General features: G+C 38.3%; 1 protein-coding gene across 9 annotated transcripts in view; it reads left to right on the top strand.

Moving 5' to 3' along the window:
- AGTPBP1 (ATP/GTP binding carboxypeptidase 1) overlaps positions 1–23,633 on the top strand; it is a 195,678-nt gene extending 172,045 nt beyond the window's left edge. For 7 of the 9 annotated variants that reach the window (XM_054502331.1, XM_054502328.2, XM_063649639.1 and 4 more), the window contains one exon: positions 22,888–23,633. In XM_054502331.1, coding sequence (XP_054358306.1) covers positions 22,888–23,065 — 178 coding nt within the window. In that variant the 3' untranslated portion in view covers positions 23,066–23,633. Of the gene's footprint in view, positions 1–10,059; positions 10,818–15,957; positions 18,493–22,887 lie in introns of those variants that run through there. The other 2 variants (XM_063649641.1, XM_063649643.1) reach the window with 2 other exon arrangements.
- The last annotated feature ends 321 nt before the right edge of the window (positions 23,634–23,954 follow it).

Raw genomic sequence — 23,954 nt, 5'->3', positions numbered from 1 at the left:
TTCAGCTAACCGTGGTCAAATGCAGTCCAAAAACATTAAATGGAAAATTCCAGAAATAAACAATTCATAAATTTTAAATTGCGTGTTGTTCTCAGTAGTCTGGTGACGTCTCCTGCCATCCCACTCCATTCCACCCGGGACGTGAGTCATTGTTTTTGTCCAGCGTAGCCACACTATAGACACTCTCTACCCACCCCCTTTATTCCTTAGTCACTTAGTAGCTGTCTCAGTTATCATATGGAAAAAAACAGGTATATGGGGTTTGTTACCGTCCACAGTTTCAGGCATGAACAGAGGGGTCTTGGTCTTGTCTTCTCCAGGTAATAGGGGACTACTGTAGACTAGGTAAGGTGGAAAGACTTATCTGGAGCTTAGAAAAGTTAAGGCTGAAGAAAACATCAGAGGAGCAAGTGTTCAGTTCTTTGCTAATGAGTATAGATTTTATAGATGAGGAAATAGTAATTGTATATGTCTTTAAGTATGGAATGATAAATGATCCATCCTATATGAAAAATGTATTAATTCAAAACATTTAGAAGCTTATAGTAGCCTGGGACTTCTATGATGTAAGCACCAGCTAATGTAGTACTCTGAGGAGAGTGGTGGCTGCAGAGCGATCTGGAGTTATTTTTTGAGGTGGATACTTCCAGTGTAATATGACACGCTACTAGCGTACAGCTATTCAGCACCCTGCTTCTTAAATGTAAATTTGTTGTTGTTATTGTTTTGTTTTTCATATAATACAGATAGAGTAAATAAGGGGGATGAGGGAGGTTCTGATTGTGGGCTGAAGATAAAACTAGCCAGCTTTATAATTTCAGATCAGATCATTAGTATATACTTGTTGCTTTTAAGCCTGCTTCCCCCCACCCAATACAGGTTGACAAAACTTTTTTCCTTAGTTACTGCTATTTATTATTTTAATATCTTATTTTATAGTAATTGCTTATTCATTCAGCTATTCTTTTTCTTGCTCTTGGAAACTTTTCAGGAATAAGTGCAAATTCTTGTCATTATTTACATTATTGGTAATGTGATGTGGGGGATGTTGTACTATTTCTTATCTTTACCTCCTTCTCTTAGCTGTTGATATTCATCCTTTAGTTGTGCTCTGCATTGGTGATCACTAATAAAAGTTACTTTGGTAACAACAGCCATAGTTAATTAACACAGGTCACTTGGGTTTATTTGTTGAGGGGGAAACAGGGGTGGTGTGTTCATAAACTTTCCTTTGAGCATTTTTTCCTTCATCTTCTTTTGCTTTTTCTCCTCTTCCACTTTTCAATTTACCTGCTTTCTGTGGGTGATATTCATTCCTGTGACTTCACATTCTATCTGTATGTTGACAACTCTACTTACAATCTCACAGACCCATGGATCCATCTTCCAACTTGCTTATGTACACCTGGACACAAAATTAACTAGTCTAGAACTCAGCTTGTGACTGCTGCTCCCATAGCAAACCTGTTCATTCTTAGCCACCCCTATCCACCCAGATGCTCATGTCTTATTCTTGGCATTTTCCTCTCTCTCGCTTACCCTTAACCCAATCCATCATCCAGAACTTTTTGATTTCTCTTCTGAGATATTTCTCAGAGCTTTCATTTCTCTTCATCACCTTTACCATTACAGTAGTCCAGGCTGCCATTACCCTTTGCCTGGACAACTCCAGTAACCTTCTGACTGGTTTTGCTCCATGTACTTTACTTCTGGTATCCTCCAGCTTCTTTGCATGCACTGGTCACTCGTGTGCTTAGAAGCCATTATCAGTGTCCCAGGTGTGTAATGGAATATATCCATTATCAGAGTCTCTGAGGTTCAGCGTAAGCCACCTACACCTTCCTCTCCTCTTTGAGCTTGTCCTACTCTCACTTTGTATCCTTATCATTCTAACTGCACTGACCACCCTTGAATTTTCAGAACAGTGCTTCTAAACCAGTTATGGCAAAGGACCAGTTTCTGTTTTACAACTTTTTCTGTACTGATACTTGAATAAAAATATAAGAATGAAACACTATGAAAATGGGAGAGAGGACCCCAAAGAATACAAATATAAGCGCTAATTTCTTATTATTAGATTCACCAGACCTATAATTTCTGTGTCAGATTGTTATAAAGGTTTCTGAACACTTCATTTCAGTTTCTGTACTTTTGTCACCATGGGCCAGTAACAAAGAGTTTGTGGACCACACTGGTCAATGGACCACACCTTGAGTAGCCTTATTTTAGAACAGATCAGTCTCTTTGTCACCCTAGGGTCTTTGCATTTTTGGTTTTCTCTACCAAAATGTCTGTGCCTCCACTTCTTTAAGATTTTATTCTTATCCTCAATCTGGTTCAGTTTCAGTACATTATGTTTAGGAGTAGACTTATTTTTAGTTTATCTTGCTTGACACTTAATAGGTACTTTTAATTTGAGGACTCTTGTCTTCAGTTTTGAAGTTCTTAACCACTTTCTCTTTGAAAATTGCTTCTTTATCATTCCCTTTATTCTGTTCTTCTAGAATTCCTGTATTGGAATTTCTCAGTCTGTTCTCCATGCATATCTCTTAACTGCTTTTTCATGTTTCCTTTTCCTGCTACAGTCTAGGTAAATTCTTCAGTAGCATTTTATAATTCACCAACTACTCCCAGAATTTATCTCCTGGATTTTTCTTTTAATGATGATGTATTTCTCATCTAATTTGCTCTTTTTTGTTTCTGCATTTATTTCACATTTTCTTTCTTCTTTTTTTTGAGACAGGGTCTCATTCTGTCACGCAGACTTGAGTACAGTGGTGCGATCTTGACTCACTGCAACCTCCACCTCCCAGGCTCAAGCGATTCTTCTGCCTCAGCCTCCCTAGTAGCTGGGATTACAGGCATGGGCCACTACTGCCTGGCTAACTTTTGTATTTTTAGTAGAGACGGGGCTTCACCATGTAGGCCAGGCTGGTCTTGAACTCCTGACCTCAAATGATTCACCTGCCTCAGCCTCCCAGAGTGCTGGGATTACAGGCATGAGCCACCGCACCCAGCCCTCACATTTTCTTGTTTATCTTATGGCCGTTATTCTTTCCTTCTTTGAAGACCCTAAACACTTTTAAAGTCATTTGTGGATTGTGCTGTTTTATTTTTATTGTGTTGGTAAATTCATCCACTGTTTCTCATGATCCTATAGTTTGCAGGCTCATTTTGAGTAAGAGTCCCCCACTCCCAGGCCTTTCAAGCCTCTCCCCGTAACCTCTTAATGATTTTGTGATTCCTTCTACCTGGCCCTGTCAGGTCTCCAGCACAAGTTTATGGTAGCATGATATTAACATTTCAGACTTCCCATCCTTCAGTGATTGGGGATTTTCCAGGACAAGTCACTGAGTTCATGAAAGTTCTGGCTGTGATTCCCTCTGTCTTTTCTTTCTGACTTTATAATTGCAATGCTATAAAGTCTTTAGCTTTAGGCAGAAGTCTCAGCCTTATTTTCTCAGCCTCCTTTCTAAAGTGGGAAGCCTTACTCCAGCTGCTGCATTCACAAGTCTGAATTTAGTTCCCTGCCTGTAGGGCACTTTGTCAGCCTCTCTGTTGCCTTGAAGGAGCTACTGCTGCCTGCTTTTGGACCTGGTGGCACACCCATGACCTGACTTTGTGATTCTGTTCTTTTTCCGGTCCAGGGAGATATATATCTTATTTCTATATGCATATGTGTCTTTTTTGTCATCCTATTTTGTATTTTACCTAAACATTGCTCTGTCTTTGGGGCAGGGATAACAGGAACCTGAAAGCGTGTACTTTTCTATACCAGCTTTTTTTTTTTTTTTTTTTTGAGACAGGGTCTTGCTCTGTTGCCCAGGCTGGCATGCAGTGGCATGATCATAGTTCACTGCAGCCTCAACCTCCTGGTCTTAAGCAGTACTCCCATCTCAGCCTCCTGAGTAGCTGGGACTACAGGCACCTACCACCACACCCAGCTAATTTTTTTTTTTTTTTTTTTTCATAGAGAGGGAGCCTCCCTATGTTGCCCAGGCTGGTTTTGAACTCCTGGGCTCAAGCAGTCTTCCCATCTCAGCCTCCCAAAGTTCTGGGATTACAGACATGAGCCACTGTGCCTGGCTTCAGTACCAACTTTTAAGAGAAGCCTTTTGCTCACACTTGGCCTGGCTAACTCCTAGTTAACCCCAGAGACTATATCTGTGCCCTTTAGTGCTGCATAATGTGCCATTCATGGTACCTTGCAATGTGTGCCAGTCACATATTGAGTTGAATGAGAGGTAGGTAGCTATGTAAGATTTAAAAATTCAATTGAATTAGATTTCTGGGAAGAGCACTGTCTTATAGTGCCCTAATTAACCATGTAGGCACATTAGATTTTATCCTTTAGTCATTTGGGAGTTTTAAAGCCACTGGCAAAGTATGCCACTATTTTACCTGAAAGAAATGTATGCATTTTTTTTGAAACTGGGAAGGTGGAGGCAAGAAAATTCTTAAGGAAGGTGTTTGGAATCATTTACATTTGAGAGGAGGATGAGTGCTCCAATACGAATAGTGAGGATAAGGGGCAATGATTGCTTGAGGAGATAGTATTAGGTGGCACTGGAGGGTCATAATGATGAATATGGAATCAGTAGGGCACAGGCATTTGGCAGCATGGAATCAGTAGGGGAAGCCACATTTCCAAGTGTAAGTGAAAAGGGTAAATGACAGTATTAGAGATGGAACTAGGAGACCACTTACCTTTTACTAAGATCACCCCCCTGTCCTTTTCTCTTTATTGTCTGTGCTCTTCTGGATCCCTTCTTTGTCCTTGTAATTTTTAATCTATTTCCTGGTCATAATGTGAAATTGAGGTATCAAGTTAATGAATATAAATCCCCCTAACTTTTTTTTTAGTTGAGTTCACCCTTTCATAATTTTTCAAATCCATCTTTCCCTGCCAGAATTTTGCTTTATTCAACATGTCTGCAGTGTGGATCGTGTTATTCCACAAATTAGCCCTCAATTCAGTTTTATCCTTCTTGGTTTTAACTATTTCCCGAGATACAGTATCTGTTATAAATTAATTTATTTTCATTTATAGGCAATGTATATCAAATAAGCTTGAATAATTGCAGCAATAAGAATAAATGTTTATGTTAAATGTCTTTTTCAACATAAGTAGTAACTCATTGACAGATGTTGCCCTAGTCCGCTCAGGCTGCTATAATGAAATACAGTAGGCTGGATGGCTTATAAATGACAGAAATTTATGTCTCACAGTTCTGGAGGTTGTGAAGTCCAAAAGCATGGCAACGGCAGATTTGGTGTTTGGTGAGGGCCTGCTTCCTCATAGGTGGCCTTCTTCTCACTGTAACCTCAGGTGACATAAACACTCAGTTCATTACCTTTCATCCCTGTTCCCATCCCAAAATTCCTGTCCTTCTCACAAGCAAAATACATCATTTCCATCTCAATAGTCCCAAAGTGTTCACTTATTCCAACATTAACTCAAAAGTTTAAAGTCCAAAGACTCATCTGAATATAGTCATGCATCATTTAACAATAGGAATACATTCTGAGAAATGTGTTGTTAGGTGATTTCACCATCGTATGAATATCTTATTGTGTATTTGCAGTAACCTAGATGGTATAGCCCATTACACACCTCGGCTATATGGTATAGCCTATTGCTCCTAGGCTACAAGCCTGTACAGCATGTGACCGTATGGAATACTATATATAATTGTAACACAATGGGAAGTATTTCTGTATTTGAACATATTTGAATATAGAAAAAGCACAGTAAAAATATGGTATTATAATTGGGACTACTGTCATATATGCATTACATCGTTGACTGAAACATCATTGGAGCATATGACTGTGTCATTTAAATCAGATATGGGTGAGATTCAAGATATAATTTGTCCTGAGGCAAATTTTCCTTTAGCTGTGAGCCTGTGGAATCAACCAAGTTAGGTGCTTCTGAAATACAATGGTAGGACAAGAACAGGACAGACATTTTTATTCCAAAAAGAAAAAGGATTGACAGTTCTTGAGCATGTCCAAAACCTGAAGGCTTGAAAATGATCTTTAGCTGCATTCTCTGCTCTTCAGGCCCACTGGGGCTGCCGTTGCACCTTCTGGGCACACTGGAGTGGAGGCTCCATCCCTGCAGTTTTGCTGGCCAGTGATTGGATCCCTAAGCCTCCAGGCAGTCCTGCCCCCATGGCTTTGTTGGGCCTTGTCCTAGAAGCAGCTGTTTGTGGTGGCCTTGCCCTTGTGGTGGTTCCTTACCTGGGTTGTGTGCCTGTGGCTCCATCCTTCGATATGTAGGTGGAGATAGCCATGCTCCCCAGGCCGGTGAATTCTGGGGCTCAGCAGAGACAGCATACACGGATGCTCCCAAATGCCTGTGCCCTCTGAAGTGGTGACCACTGCATGTGTACCACACCTGGGCCTTCCGGAGCCTCACCTTGTGCTGCTGAGGAGCAGGGTGCCAGACTGCAGGGAGTGGAGTGTGTGAGCCTGCAGGCACCGGTGGCTCCTCTTTTGAAACCACTCTGATGATCTCTGAATTGCCTGTCAGGGAGGGTGGTGGTTCTTTTCTTGTCTTGGACAATAGCTCCTGGCTCTGTTTATTTGGCTGACTTTATGCCTTATCAGTTGGTCCTTTTGCTACACCCTTGATAGTCTCTCCTCGAAAACTCTCTTTCTCGTTTGTTACAATATAGACAGGGTGAGAGTTTTCCAAATTTTTACGTTCTGCTTCCTCTCTCATGAACGATTCCATCTTTAAATTCTCTTGTCTTGCATTTTACTATAAGCAATCAAGAGAAGCCAAGCCATACCTTCAACAATTTCCTTAGAAATTTCCTTGGCCAAATATCCTCATTTTCATCTGAGACCTCATCGGAATGGCCTTTACTGTCATATTTCTATCAACATTCTATCAGGATTATTAAGTATTCTTTAAGAAGTCTGAAGCTTTCTCTATAGCTTTCCTGTTTTCTTTCTGAGCCTCACCAGAATTGCTCTTTATGGGCCATTCACAGCCATGTATCCCTTTTGTAGCATGCACCTCCATACTCTTACAGCTTTTACTCACTACCCACTTCCAAAACTACTTCCACATTTTTACATGTTTGTTACAATAGCACCCCCAGTTCTTGGTGTCAATTTCTGTCTTGGTCTGTGTGAGCTGCTGTGACAAAATACTATACACTGGGTACCTTATAAACAGGAGAAATCTATTTCTCACAGTTCTGGAGACAGAGAAGTCCAAGATCAAGGTATCAGCAGATTCAGTGTCTGGGGACGGCCTGGTTCTTTGATAGACAGTGGTCATCTCACTGTAACCTCATATGGCAGAAGGGGTGAGGGATCTTTATGGGATCTCTTTTATAAAGGCACTAATCCCATTCAAGAGGGCTCTGCTGTTGTGACCTGATCACCTCCCAAAGGCCCACCTCCTAATACCATCACCTTGGGAATTAGGATTTCAACATATGAATTGGGATGGGAAGGGGGGATGTAAATATTCGCCCAATTTCAGATATTATATAATTATTCTTTACAACACTGTGAACCATCAGGTTTTTGGCATATAACATTTAAGTTTGTTTAAATAAACTAAGAAAAAGGTAAGAGACTTATTCAAGTGAATTTGTGATAATTATGAAAAATAAGTTGCCAGTCATTCCATTTAGTTTCTACACCATTGCTTTATTTGGTGAAAGATAAGTTTGGTTTTATAAATAACAATGGAGATTTAAAAATTAGATGTAAATTAAACAGAGCTTAAAACTACTAATCTATAAAATTACTTTAATTGGAAAAGCTTGAAACTTCTGAGTGTGTGAGTTAATATTACAAAAGACAGAATCTTAACCCTGCTGGTGTTACTATGTATGTAAGCTATCTTTTTGTTTAGTATTTGTTTTTAGCCTTTTGTGTCTTTATATTTAAATATGTCTTGTAAGTAGAATATAGTTATTCTTTATCAATCGGAGCATTTAGTTCACTTACATTTATTGTAATTATTGACATATTTAGGTTTAAATCTACCAGATTATTATTTGCTTTCTATTTGTTCCATCTGTCCTGTATTTTTTTGGGGGCGGGGAGCTTTCTTTTAGATTGGTAGATTTTAGATTGATTTTAGATTTATAGTGGTTTTATTCTCTTAACTGATTTTAATGGACACTTGGCATTACTTCATGTAGTCTCACTTTATCAAACTCTTAATATAAAATTGTACTTTTGGGAGGCCGAGGTGGGTGGATTAGGAAGTCAAGAGTTCAAGAGCAGCCTGGCCAAATGGTGAAACCCCGTCTCTACTAAAAATATGAAAATTAGCGGGGCGTGGTGGCAGGTGCCTGTAATCCTAGCTACTCGGGAGGCTGAGGCAGAGAACTGCTTGAACCCGGGAGGCAGAGGTTGCAGTGAGCTGAGATTGCGCCACTGTACTCCAGCTTGGGTGACAGAGTGAGACTCCTTCTCAAAAAAAAAAAAAAAAAAATTGTACTTTTATCTGTTTTTGGACAATACAGGATTCTTAGAACATGTTAAGTCCATTTAACCCCCTCTCAACATATCTGTTGCTGTTGTTAGATACTTTCAGATACTACGAGTATTTTTAACTTTACAGATATTGTTGTTTAATGCAGTCATTAGCTCTCACCACACATTCCACCCCCTGCTCTTCTTTCTCTTCATTTTTTCCCCTACATTTTGGGTTTTATGTGAGATCATTTTTCTTTTTCCCAAAGAACACTGTTATTTCTTCCCCTTTACTTGTGAAGGATATTTTCACTGGCTGGAGAATTCTAGGTGACATTTACTCTCTTTCAGCACATCAAAGATATGATTCTGTTGTCTTCCGTCCTCCACTGTTAGGATGTCAAGTTAGCTGTTCGTCTTATTGTTGCCCTTTTGAAAATGGTCTGTTTTTTTTTCTTTTTGAGATGGAGCCTCACTCTGTCACCAGGCTGGAGTGCAGTGGCGTGATCTTGGCTCACTGCAATCTCTGCCTCCCGGGTTCAAGCGATTCTCCTGCCTCAGCCTCCCAAGTAGCTGGGATTACAGGCGTGTACCACCACACCCAGCTAATTTTTGTATTTTTAGTAGAGACGGGGTTTCACCATATTAGCAAGGCTGGTCTTGAACTCCTGACCTCATGATCTGCCCGCCTCCACCTCCCGAAGTACTGGGCGTGAGTCACCACGTACTTAAAATGGTCTGTCTTTTAAGGCTAAGTTGCTTTTATGAATTTCTCTTAGTGTTTCATATTTAGGAGCTTTACATAGATATGATTTTCTTATTTTGCTTGGGGTTCCCAGAGTTTCTTAAATTTGGAGCTTCATGTCTTCTATCAGTTTTGGGAAATTCTTAGCTATATTCTCTTCAAACATTGTTCCTGCCTTCATTATCTCTCCTTCTGGGGCTCCATTTATGTTTATGTTAGATCTTTTCACTATTTATGTTTGTTAGATCCTCTGTGTCTTTTATTCTCTTACGAATAAATTTCTATCCTTTTGTCTCTCTGTGCTTTCTTCTGGATGTTTTTTTGAACCTACCTTCTAATTCACCCATTCTTTCTTTAACTGGCTGTTATCTAACATTAATCTTTTTAATACTTAATGTAATTAATTAAGGGGTGGGAGTTAGGAAAAATATCTATCTACAAAGACTCCTTAGGGGATTTTTTTTTTTTTTTAAGTTGAGAAGTATTGCCTTAGGGGCATAAGCCAGCATTTGGGGAGCTCAATAGGATTTACTTTCGAGCAGACTTTGACTTGCACTCCCCACTTGCACCCCCATTTTCTGGATTGTACTTCTGCTACTTCTGCCTTTTGGCCCTATGTGAGTAGCCTCTCTGAAGCATCTTTTGAAAGCCAACTTCCCATCTTTGTGAAATAGGAGATGGGCTGAAGAAGGGAATTTGAAGGTCTAACTCCTCTTTATAAATCTTTTAGCTGGTTCTTGTTTTCAATTCCACCCTAAAACTCATTTGTTAAAAATAACCAGTGTCTCTAATTGCTGAACTTTTCTAGGGCTTTGTAATGTAAATCAGCATTTTTTTTCCCTTGATTTCCCTCCCTACTGTAGGTACTTAGCAAAGTGAAGGAAGTTGGAACTCAAGACCATTAGTTTCATCCATCTGCCTCCACCTCCTCCATCTTCCTACATTTTGTTGATATCTCCTGTTTGCTTTTGATACTGGTGGGCTGGAGTGGGTCTTCAAATGCTGATGGGACCTTGACCCCAGCCAGTGTCTGTGTCCCCAGGCTCTTGACACCATCACGCCAAGGAATTGAAGGATGAGTCAGAAAATAGTGAAAATACGGAGATTTATTGCAAAACAAAAGTGCACACTCAAGAAGAGGGACTGCAGGCATCCTCAAGAGACAGTCCCACAGTGGGGTTTGGGATTTTTATCTTTATGGGTTTCTTTAATCAAAAGGTGGAATATTCGTGAAGATAACTGGAAAAAGATGGAGATTTCTCGGAACTGCTGTGCTACCCACTTTTACACCAAATATGGGTGTTCCTGGAACTGTCATGACACTGGTGGGTGTGTGACTTAGTCTGTTAATGAGCATATGATGAGGTCCTAGGTGAAACCTAGGTCAATTCCAGTACTATGTTGGGTCCAGTTGGTCTCAGCCAGGTCCACACCCTGGTTTTTCAGGGTCTTATCAGTCCCTAGTTTCTGCAGCCATTTCAGCAGTTTCTTTTTGCTAGTCATGTGAAACTGCTGCCTGGAATTTTCTATTCTCCTGTGACCACCCTGTATTATTCCTGTCTCATCGTTACCTCCTCTTGAATTTATTTTCTTCCTATGAATTTATCTTTAAAAAAAAAATTTTTTTTTTTTTACTGTCATCTTAGTAGTATTTGAGAAGGGATCAGAAATAAATGCTTATGTTAGATCCTCTGTGTTTACCAGAAGTTCTAGAACTTTTCAATAATGCTCACTGTTGAATATTCATTATGTTATATATTCCCAGGGCATTTATTGGTAATTACCAAACAAAAGTCATTTTAATTTTACCCATTTGTGTTGTATAATAAAAATTCCGTCTGATACAACACTAAGTCTGCATTACATTTTTCCTGGGGTAGGTGTTTCTCTTTCAGGTCAAAGCTGGAAATACTGGTAGGACTCATAAAAGCAAATAGCTATATAGTATTTTTGTGCTTAGCAAAAGGCATTTTTATTTTATTATCTGAACTATTAAACAGTTTCAGTGACCTTCATTTAAATGATTTGAGAATGAGACTGATGAAACATTTAATAGTTATTTATTAGGATATTGTGGTGGTGACTAAATTTCAGGATATCAGGTTTGTGGATGAAGTATCTGAAGCTTGAGCATGTTTAAAATATTATAGGATGGCCAGGTGCCGTGGCTCACTCCTGTAATCCCAGCACTTTGGGAGGCCAAGGCGGGCAGATGTCTTGAGTCTAGGAGTTCGAGACCAGCCTGGGCAACATGGTGAAACCCTGTCTCTACAAAAAATACAAAAATTAGCCTGGCCTGGTGACAGGTGCCTGTAGTCCCAGCTACTTGGGAGGCTGAGGTGAGAGGATTGCTTGAGCCCAGGAAGTGGAGGTTGCAGTGAGCTGAGAGCATATCACTATACTCCAGCCTGGGTAACAGAATGAGACCCTGTCTCAAAAAAAATTATAGGAAAGTGAAGTTGAAAGATAGCAATATCTACACAATGTTTTATCATAATTAAAAATATACCCATGTTTAAATGAAGCCTAATTAAATCAAAAATACTATTTGGATCTAGTTTTTAATTGAGATGAAATTCACAGAGCATAAAATTAACCATTTTAAAGCAAACAATTCAGTGGCATTTAGTATGTTGACAATGGTGTGCAGCCATCAGTCACCCCTGTCTTGTTCCAAAACCTTTTTATCACCCCCAAAGGAGACCCTCATACCAATTAAGCAGTCACTCCTAGCCCCTGGCAACCACTGATCTGCTTTTTGTCTCTGTGGATTCACCTATTCTGGGTATTTCATAGAAATGGAATCATACAATATGTGACCTTTTTGTGTCTGATTTCATTCACTTAGCATGCTTTTGAGGTTCATCCATACTGTAGCATGTGTCACTACTTAATTCCTTTTCATACATACAGCATAGACATTAGAAAATTTGATGAGACATTGTTCCTAATACAGCTAATAAATATAGCTTAAGCCAGAGAAAGCCTTTAAAATACTTAGCATTAGTCATATTTTGTTTTAACATTTTTAAAAAACCTAATTTTGTATGTTTTGATATTTTTCTAATAAGGTATAGGGAACACTATGAGTCTGTGGACCAGTTACCATCATATTATTTCTCAATTAAAGGCTGTAGTCCTGTCCCCAGCATTATGAGAGAGACTGAGTGGTAGCTGTTGGTAAAATAGTACAAAAATATTAGTTGCTATAGACCGTTAACAAACACTAGAATGAAATGTTAACCTCTGTTATCTGTATTTTCCTTATGTGAAGTTAGTATTTGTTTGTTTATACATATATAGGAACTTTGTCTTCTGAGAAGATTAAATTAATATAGGTAATTCTTGGCTAAATGTTAACAGTAGTGTCTAATACTTAGCTATGTGGTAAAGTTTACTGGTATTGTGCCTTATTTTTAATATATAATTTACCATTTAATTAAGCTAATTAAGAAAAAAGATTTTCCTTTCTAATAGTTGTGGTACACATAACTTGAGTCTGGTTTGCATTTCTGGGAATCATTTATTGCTACTACGTAGAAAATTCTTTGAACTGTAATTACTACTGGGATTTTTCTGGGCAGATAAGTCATGTAATTGGAGATCATATCATACCTTCTTGTACCTTGGAAATCATAGTTGCTTATAACTAAAAGTGCACCATTTGTATTTGTGCTGAGTAGATGAAACGTTATTGTACCCACAAATAGAGAGATTGAAATCATCCAGATAAATAAGTTTGGGACTGATGTGAGCACCTCGGGATCCCAGACCAGATTTGATTATAATGAAAGCTTTGAGCCTTGTCATAAGTAAATGATCCTTATAATTGAGTTATATATAGGTATCAAATTAGTGATTATTAGTCTGGAAGACTTAGCTATATAAGGAATTTGAAGATTGTATATATTTATGGCATTTTATATTTTTGGTAGCCTCTTGGGAGAAAAAGTTATTTCTCTCACAGGTGTCTCTCAGAAGTGTCTGAGACTTCAAAATAAGAAAATAATATATCAGCATAAGGAAGAATACATATTTAGTATTATATTCATATTAGAAAAGAATGTATATTCTTTAATTGCTGATTGTAGCATTCCCTATATTCCTGATAAGATCAAGTTTTTAAATCTGTGGTTCAGATTTTTCACATTGTAGTGGTTTTTGGGTCTGTTTGTTCTATTAGGTATTAAGAGAGATGTTTTCAGGTTTCCCCATCACTGTGAATGTGTCCACTTTTCCTTTTAGTTCTGTCAATTTTTGCTTTATGTGTTATTATAGTAGATGTGTAGAACTTTTGAATCATTACGTCATTCTGGTGGATTGATCCCTTTATCATGAAATGTCTCTTCTTTGGTAATGCTTCTTGCTTTAAAGCCAGCTTTGTTTTACACTAGTGTAGCTGCCCTAGCTTTGGTTGGTTAGTTTTTGCATAATATCTTTTCCATCCTTTTAGTCCCAGTTTTCTCTTTATATTCAAGATAGGAATCTTGTATGTACCATGTGATTGTATTTTACAATCCAGTTAGTCATCTTTGTCTTTTAATTGGAGTATTTACTCCATTTCCATTTAATGAATTACTAATACAACTGAGCTTGTAAGTTACTATATTTGTTTTCTATTGGTTTCACTTGTTTTATGTTTTTTTTTCTCACCTTCTTTGAGATTAATTCAAAAAATTTTATTGTTATTCCAATTTTGTCTCTCTGTAAGCTTGTTCCGTTCTCTTTTACTATTCTTTTACTGGTACTCTAGAGATGATAACATGGATATTTGGTTTATTAGAGTATAATAAAAATTACTCTTCTTGCCTCTTCACAGACAATGCTAGGATCTTCGGATGTATTCTACTCACCTTTTCACCTTTTGTGTTATTGTCATATTTTAATTGAACTCCATATATTTTATTATTTTTTATTAATCGTATTTTTTAAACTTTTAGGTTCAGCGGTACATATGCAGGTTTGTTACATAGGTAAACCCATGTCACGGGGGTTTGTTGTACAGATTATTTCCTCGCCCAGGTACTAAGACTAGTTCCCAATAGTTATTTTTTTCTGATCCTTTCTGTTCTCCCACCTTCCACACTAAAGTAGGCCCTAGGGTTTGTTGAATTGAACTCCATATATTTTAAATCTAATTACACATTATTAATGTTTTAGTTAGTCATATTCACTTATATTTACTTTTCCATTGTTCTTCATTTCTTCCTCTATTTCTGTGTTTTGGTTTAAGATTAATTTTCTTTTAGTGCATATCTGCTTACAACAAATTATTTCCATTTTTATTTATTTGAAAAATTTCTTATTATTTCACCTTCACTTTTGAAGACTGTATCTCCAGTATAGAATTCTAAGTGGGTCTTCCTCCTAGTGCCACCTCGCCCCCCTCACTGGCACTTTAAAGATACCACTGCATTGAATTTGAGCTTCCATTGTTTATGTTGAGAAATCAACTGTCTTTTTTTTTGAGATGGAGCCTTGGTCTGTTGCCAGGCTGGAGTGCAGTGGCATGATCTCGGCTCACTGCAATCTCTGCCTCCTGGGTTCAAGTGATTCTCCTGCCTCGGCCTCCTGAGTAGCTGGGACTACAGGCACCTGCCACCACACCCAGCTAATTTTTGTATTTTTAGTAGAGACAAGGTTTCACCATGTTGTCCAGGATGGTCTTGATTTCCTGACCTCGTGATCTGCCTGCCTCGGCCTCCCAAAGTGCTGGGATTACAGGCATGAGCCACTGCACCTGGCCTACTGTCTTATGTTTTACTCCGTTGAAGGTAATGAGTCTTGTCTGGATGCTTTTAGGTTTTTCTATCTCTGGTTTTTAGCAGTTTTGCTATGAGTGCTGAGAGTTGGTTTTCTAGCCCCTCCTAAATTTGTGATTTGAGTCTTTCATTGTTTTTGGAAAATTCCCTGCCCTTAGCTCTTCAAATGTTGCATCTGCCCATTTGTTTCTCCTCTGCAGATTTAATTTATGTGGAGATTTAAGTTTTCTATCCTTTTTTTGCTTTCTTCCCTTCAGTTTGGACATTTTCTGCTTACTTATCTCTGGTTCACTAATTCTCTTTCCAGCTCTGTCCAAAAGACAGTTTTAAACCTATCTTTGAGTTCTTAATTTCAGTTATATATTTTTCACTTCTAGGCTTTCCATTTGATTCTCTTTAAATAGATAATAAACGGTGAAATTCTTCATTTCATCATCTGTTTGGACATATTAATTATAGTTATTACTTAAAGTTCATGCCTGAGAACCCCCATACTGAACTACCTTTGGGTCTGTTTCTGTTGGAATGTTTTTCCTGTTTCTATTTCTTGATATGTCTGGTAATATTTGGTCAGATGCCAGGTATTATGTATAAAAACTTCAGAGGCTCTAGATATCTTCCCTCACAGAAGATTCATTTTATCTTCTGGGAGGCTTTTAGAGTAGGGCAGATTGCCTGAGTCCAGAGAGCCACTGAGTTGCCTTAAGGTAGGGTTGCAAAATGTGTGAAACCTCTTTTAACTCTTGGTTCACGCCTCCTCCTGGCTTTGTAAGCTGTAGCCCTCCAGAGGTCACAACTGAAGGCTCCTCCTTTCCCCAGCACCACAGGACTACCAGAAATTTCTGTTGCTCACTTGTTTATTTTTTTGTTTTGGTTGTTTTGCTGCTTTATGCTTTGCTTTTTAGCCTCTTGTACTATGTAATTTAAAAATTTGTCAAATGTCTTTAAGGGAAAACTGTCAAGTGTTGAGGTCACATCTCTGCACCTCCCTTCTTTCAGGAACCTTGGCAGCTCTGAACTTCAGTTTTTGCCTCCAATCCTTTGAAATTGCTGAAAACTCTGATGACTTCTCTGCCTCTAACAGCTGCCCTTGCTTGGCCTGGGTTCCACTGGACTTTGTCCCACGCACCTTTTTTTCTTTGCTGATTTTGCTTTGTATCCTTTCACTGTAATAAGTCATAACTGAATTCAACTGTGTGCTGAGTCCTGTGAGTCTTCCTAGCAAATCACTAACCCTGTGGTGGTCTTGGGACCCCTGATAAGCATGTTCATTCTGAATTTCTGTAAAGGTTGGTTATCTAGATTCTAATGTTCTACTGAGAGTGATCAGAGATAGATGGTATTGTGATCCTTTTATGGATGTGTGCAGCTGAGGCTCAGAGAGAGAAATTTACCTGAGGCCATCCATCTAGAAATTCCTGTCAGAATCAGGAATTGGATTGAGGTCTAACTCTAAAATTCACGTTCCTTTATTGTATCTTGTATCCCCCAAGTATGTAACCAAAATTAATAGAATATAATGGTTTCAATTTTTGAAATGCTCTTGTCTAATTTGGATAATTTAATCATTTAACAGTTTCATTATGTGTAAGGAATGTTTTAGTTCAATGGCAAAATAAGTTGGAGCTTAGTGACATAGTTAATTGCTGCTTCCCAAAGCTAGCTTAGTGATACAGCTGCTCCTTGACTTACAGTGGGATTATGTCCCGATAAACCCATCATAAGTTGAAAATACCATAAGTTAAAAGCCCGTTTCCTATACCTAGCCTACATTAAACATACTCAGAACACTTAAACAGTAGCCTGCAGTCAGGCAAAATCATCTAAGGCAAAGCCTGTTTTATAATAAACTGTTGGATATCTCAAGTAATTTATTGAATATTATACTGAAATAACGGAATGGTTTCGCACCATTGTAAAGTCAAAAAATTTTAAGTTGAACTATTACAAGTCAGGGACTGTATTGTACTTTTCAACAAAAGTACAAATAAATTAGCAAATTTCTTTTTTTTTTCAAATAGACATATTCTCTCATTGGATATTCTGTACGCTAGTTCTGTGTGTGTATGCATGTATGTCTATATGCTGTAGCCATTTAAGCCTGACAGAAATTGTTACTTGCATTTTCTATGGATAACTTTGTTTACTGTGTGATATTTTTAGGAGATGCTATATTTATCTCTCATAAGATAGGAATAAAATTTTATAAATTATATAAATGAAACATCTTCTGGTATTTGTACAAATAGAAAGATTTTCTTTCACCCTAAATCTGACATTTCAATACAAGAAAATCAGACACAATCAGCAATTCACAAATTGCCAATAATTTAGGCAATGGCATATTTTTCTGTTTCTGCAATTTTCAAAAATTATCCCCCATGATATTTTATTATGCTATCTTAAAACAGGTAGGTTATTCTCAAAAGTTAACAGTGCAGAGTTAAAGGAGGGTTCTGAGGTGCAAAGGTAGATGGAGTATTTTTCATCCTATTGGCTTGAGACAGGCCATGCCTGGGTTCTTTAGAAATTGAGAAAGATTGATTTACTGTTTTCTTTAACAAGGTAGGTTTTATTATTGTCATAATATGAGCCCAGCAACTTTGTGAGATAGGTGGGACTGATATTGTTATCTCTGCTTTACACTGAGAAACCTGTGCTCAGAGAGAGGAAATGGCTTGCTCTGGGTCACACAACTGGTGAATACAGTAGAGGCACAGCCCAGAATTTCCAACTCCATGGGCAGTGTTTTTTGCTTTCGTCATGCCTGTTGTAGGTCATGGAGTTGAAGATCTGTATTCTGGTGTCTTGGATGGCAAATCAGTTCTCATGGAAGGAGATGGCATATATTTGAGGGAGAATGGTGCATTTTTTAGGTTTAGTTTTGTGTTACACTTAATGTGAGGGTGGCCAGAAAACTTTCTGAATCTGCATAAAGTAAAATTGTTTTGTTCTCTTTAGAAATCAGTTGGAATTATAAACCTTTTCTGCATCATAATGATACCATACAGCAGAGAATTTCAATGCATTCATCCTGTCAGAAAGGCTCTTTGAAAGTTTTGATGTTTTTCTTGAAGCAGCATGACAGGATTTGGTTTTGGACTAAAATGCTGTTTTCTTTAGAAGGAAATATTTCTTAATTGCTTTTGGCTTAGTCTATTCAGAGTAGAAGGATAGATGTTAAGGCAGGTGTACACAGGGCAGCTGTCAGAAAAGGATGCAGAACAAGCCAAAAGGAGTAAACTTATCTGAAGAAAATGGGGGAAGCAAGGAAACAGTGGCATTAAAACAAAGTAATCATGACAAGAAATAATTAAGTACTGGTTAGACTTTTTTTTTCTTATGATTGTAAGAATTTTTGGACTCCTATCTGCTTATTTAAAGCGATTATTTTATAAACATAGGGCAAGTGACCTTGAAGTCTTTTTTTTCAGTGAAGGTTTTGTGAGAATCATAGGAAATAATGTCTATGAAAGCATTTCCTACATTGTAAAGACATTGAAATTATTAATAAAAGCAAAGATGAATTGCTGTGATTGGTCTTGTGCCTTGAAGTTTGTTCACTAAAGTAAAATCCGTGGGATAAAAATTGAGGATCTCGTCAACCTCAAGGCTTTTCATAAAGAGTTTAGCAAACATTTATTGAGGTGCCTGCAATGTGTCATGCCCTTCTGGAAGCTGACAGGAGAGATCAGATGGGTAAGTCACAGTTTTTGATCTTAAAGGTGCTTGTGATTTAGTACTGAGAATATAGGCACACAAATGAGTGGTTTCAATTGCATACATGAAGTGATCAGATAGAATGTGCAAGGTACAAAGGGGATATAGAGAAAGGACACATATCCCAAGGTGAGCTTTAAGGACGAACATCTGAAGATGAGACTGAGCTGTGTTTTGAAAAAATAAAGAGTATTTAAGGGAAGAAAGATGTGAAGTATACCTACATTTGTCCATTATAAAGGTATTCCTTTATAGCAACTGGGTACTTACAAACTGAGACTGGGTAATTTATGAAGAAAAGAGGTTTAATTGGCTGGTGGTTCTGCAGGCTGCACAGGAAGCATGGTACCACCGTCTGCTTGGCTTTTGGGAAGGTCTCAGGGAGCTTTTACTCATGGTGGAAGGCAAAGCGGGAGCAGACATGTCACGTGGCGAGAGGGGGAAGTGCCACACTCTTTTAAACAACCAGATCTCGCATGAACACAGAGTGAAAACTCATTACCGTGAGAGAGACACCAAGCCATTCGTGACCCAAACACCTCCTACCAGGCCCCACCTCTGACACTGGGCATTACATTTCAACATGAGATTTGGAGTGGACACACATCCGAACCCTATCAATACCTTATGCAGAGGAAACAGTGCTGGTGAAGGCTTGCAGTATGAAATGTGAGGCATGGAGTGGTCAGGATATTGAGTGGCAGGACTTGCTTGTAGTGAACTTTGGTTTGAATGACTCACGGAGTGAACGATACCGAGCATACTGGAAGAGGATTGGGCTTGGTAGGGAGAACAGTGAGTTTTCCAGATGCTACATTTGAGGTGCACGTGAGACAGTCATGGGACTATATCTGGCAAGTCCATGCCTGTACAGAAGTTCAGTGGAGAAGTTGGGGCTAGAAATTTGGATTTGGAAATAATGAGAATACAGATTAAAATAGATGAACTTGTTCAAAGAGGGCACGCTTATAAGAGCTGTTGGCTAAGAAAGCATTTTTATAAATACAGTGCCTAGGTTTGAGGAATGCATAGAGGATGAGGAGCACATGATCACCATTGAGAAGGGACAGAAAGGAATTAAGCAAACTAGAATAGAAGGGTATCAGAATTTTCACCACCATGAAGCACAGTGGAGAGAGCTAGTAAAAATGGACTGGAAAATGGTGATTGGAATAGCAGTCTGAATGCTGGTTTTAGTAGAATGTTGGGGGATGTAATCTTCTGTTTTTCTCTTTCCCCTGTCTCAGTATTTATTCCCCTAGCTCCTTCCAGATCCCCTGATATCTTTCTCTCTCTCTCTCTCTCTCACACACACACACACTCACACACTCTTCAACACACTTGTGTATACCTCTTTCCACCGCTAACTTCCTCCTCTTTGCACACTCAGCCTGACTGATGTGCCTGAGCTAGCACTGGTGGGCCCCTCACAATAGCTCGATGTGTGCTGTATACTTCAGTTCCAGTGTAGACCTTAATGAAGCTGTGGCTAGGAACATGATTTTATTAGGACCTGGAGAAACAAAAGTCAAATGTTAGGGCCATTGTGGGTTATAGGAGTGGAATCAGAGGAGTGGACCAGTTCCATACTCTTACCAGAATGGGTGATTTCAAGAAATGAATGGAGTTCTTCTCATAGTCAACATGATGAATGAGCCAAGATCAAGAACTGACAGGATCAGATTATTTGCCTAAGCATTTCTTGTGAAGATGCTTCTTTTATTTTCCAGGTGCTTGCCTTCCAGGTTGTGCTACTTTGTCTTAAAAGTGCACATCAACACCTGATACCAACATTGCTCTAAGATTCCTTCCTGTGAAGGAAGCTAAACTTATTTAGCTCTATCCTGGGCATCCTTCTTGCTCCTAAATCATACTTCTGTCATTCTGTTTCCTCATTGACTTCAGCTTATAAAACTAGGCTTTTTCTGTAAACCCTTTCCTTTTGTTCAAATTGATTAACTCTGTAATATTCAGTTTCCCACAGAGAATGAGATCCTTACTCTGATCCCAGTGCAGTGGCTGGGCTCCCAGCAACCAGTTTCACTTATGCCAAGTCTGTTTTCAGATAGGGGGAAAGGTGGGCTGGAATTCCGCTGTCCATAGATCTCTTGAACTATGCGTGCTTCCCTGCTCACCTACCCAACACATGGATTTTGTGTTCTTCCTACCTGTTGGGAGACACTGGCCACTTCTTGTCTATCTGGAAGCAGCCTCTATAGTTCTGGGTGGTTTCCCCAGCCCCTGTGCTGGCACAGTGCATAACTTTTTAGTGTCTGTCTCTTCCTTGCATTTCCATTATCATATCTTCTTGTTATGACTGTCTCCAGGAAGAAAATAAGTATGTGGCAAGAGAAGATTTGTCTTTTCTCCCTTCCCTCTTTTCACTTTCTTTGCTTCAGTTAGTTTTCCATTTATTCTAAGAATCACCTGGGACTCCTCTGAGAATTTGAAATACAAACTCAAGGAGGAAGAATGAATTATTATATTTCGAAAGAAACATGGTAAGTCATTTTAAAAGGCCAAATAAGGTTGGGTGCGGTGGCTCACGCCTGTAATCCCAGCACTTTGGGAGGCCAAGGCAGGCGGATCACTTGAGTTCAGAAGTTCGAGACCAGCCTGGCCAACATGGTCTAACCTCGTCTCTACTAAAAATACAAAAATTACCCAGGCGTGGTGGTGGGGGCCTGTAGTCCCAGCTACTCAGGAGGCTAAGGCAGGAGAATCGCTTGAACCCGGAGGCAGAGGTTGCAGTGTGTCGAGATCACACCACTGCAGTCCAGCCTGGGCAAGAGAGAAAGACTCTGTCTCAAAAAAAAAAAAAAAAAAAAAAAAACACCAAAGCCAAATGATCATTTCTTTTAATCTAACTTGTTTCTCTAATGACCTAACGGATTCATACTAAATATTTTAGTTGCAAATTAAAAACTGTGAAATTGTTCTTGTGAGTGTTAGGTATGTTGTGAAGTCTCACACAATCCTCCAAGCCACTCAGCTTGATTTATTTGGACTACTCTATCATATTGCAAGCTCTGAACTTTTAAGAGGAAGTTTGCTACATTAGATCAAGGTGGTTTTGCAATGTACTTTTCCCTTTAATGAGCAAGATTAAAGCAAGTATAGGAAAAAAGGTACTCTTGCTAGATGAGTCTTGCAAACTTCTCAGAAAATTAGAACCATATAATCTATTAACTTTCCCATCCCACCTTAACTTCCAGATATCTGGACTGAATTTCATACTCAGTTGCAGGAATTCTCTCATTTTAGGTGCCTAATGACATCTGCTTCTCTCTTTATTTTAACAGATATTGTTCCTTTTTCATTGTCTGATTCTATAGGTTTTAATCGCATCAGTTATAGGAAATCCTTTTTGGAAGCAGGTGGGAAATAAACGTACATCTATATGAAATTAAGGTAGTTTTGGTCACTACCTTAGAGATTCTAAAATGTTTCTGTAGTGTTTATTTGATATTTTGTGTGTGGGGGGTGTAAATCTCACAAATGGGGAGATATCAGAATAATGTGATATTTTTCTAGGAAAGAATACGTTACAGAACCTAGTAGAAAAGTTGTCTCAGTCCCAAACAACCTACTTCATGAAATATTTAGAAGCACTTAGTGCTTTTAAGCAAATGTCTTATTCTGTGTCCTTCGGGAAAGTAATTAATCTGGGTGTAGAGTGTTCACTTGTTTTTCATTTTTATTCTTGACCTACGGAAACTGGGGGGCAGGTATATGGGCTGTTTTTATGGCAGCTAATCACTTTATAAACTTAGAGTGAGTGGTTTTAGTGCATTACTCGAGAAGCCAATTAAATGCTCACAGTTTCTTGTAAGGACTATTGAAATTATATTTGCCTGATTTACAGTGATTTAAGTAGAATTAAAAAATAAATCTTAGCCTGCAAATTGACGAAATCTTTCAAAGAAATAACCTGATGAGAGAGTTCACTGTTTTTTAAGCTATCTATCTAATTTTAGGATACATATTGATACTCTTGTAATATAATTAATCACATTTCACTGCTTATTGTCAATACAAGGAACTTTCACCTATTATAAATTTCAACTTGTTCATTTGGATAAGATTTTTAAAAGTTAACACAGCTTATATTATATTGGAATCAAAGTTAGTCTAGTATGGTGAAATAATCTTATATTAGGACCCTAAGACCTAACAAAGTCTTGTATGTTCTGTGTGTTTTGGCTGCAGCCCTACCACTTATGTTTTGGATGAAGATGAACCTCGATTCCTTGAAGAAGTTGATTACAGTGCAGAAAGTAATGATGAGTTAGATATTGAGTTGGCTGAAAATGTAGGAGATTATGAACCTTCTGCTCAAGAAGAAGTACTTTCTGACTCTGAATTATCAAGAACATACCTACCTTGAGCCCGCTGCCATCTCTTGTTAACTGCAAAGAATAAATGAAATATCTTGGTTTTTATTTCCCAGGAAGCTTGAGAGAAATGAGTTTATACAGAGCTGACTCAAAAAGACAAAAAGTAACTTGGGCCAGTTTGGTTTCAAGACAATAAATGTGTTATTAATTAATGATAAAATTTGCGCTTGTTTTATTTTAGATATTCAGTGCACTTTATGTAGCATTGAATGATCAAATATTGGATTTACCTTAAAAAAAAACCTAAGTATCATTGCATGAATTTTTATCTCCCTATGGTTATATCCTACATCAAGTGGATAATTTTGAAGTGTGTTCAGAATATAAAATTGAAATTTTAGAGTTGTTGAAAATCCTGACTTGTTGAAAACTAATATATATGTACATGGATTTCTATAGATGTGTTTGTTTAGAAGTGGGTAGATATTGAAGATAAGACTGTTCTTCAGAATCATGTTAACTATTGGGTTGTGACTGAAGTAATCCAGGGTTTGCGTTGAAACCATTACATTCTACATTTACCAAATTAAACAAATAAAAACTGTATTAAATGTTGCATTCATTTTGTCATCTTCTTTAACCAGCTCAGATTATTTGATGTATAGAACTTTGTGAGAATGTGATAAAAACCCAGAATTGGACACAGTGATAAAAAGTTGTTTTTAAGAAAGTTGGCTGGGCATGGTGGCTCATGCCTGTAATCCCAGCACTTTGGGAGGCTGAGGTGGGTGGGTCACTTGAGGTCAGGAGTTTGAGCCTGGTCCACATGGTGAAACCCTGTCTCTACTAAAAATACAAAAATTAGCCAGGCGTGGTGGTGGGTTTCTGTAATCCCAGCTACTCAGGAGGCTGAGGCAGGAGAATCACTTGAACCCAGGA

Source organism: Pongo pygmaeus, chromosome 13 (assembly GCF_028885625.2).
Source record: "Pongo pygmaeus isolate AG05252 chromosome 13, NHGRI_mPonPyg2-v2.0_pri, whole genome shotgun sequence".
NCBI classification, from domain to species: domain Eukaryota; kingdom Metazoa; phylum Chordata; class Mammalia; order Primates; family Hominidae; genus Pongo; species Pongo pygmaeus.
Note: the sequence above shows the minus strand (reverse complement) of the source record. Positions and strands in the feature narration are given on the sequence as shown.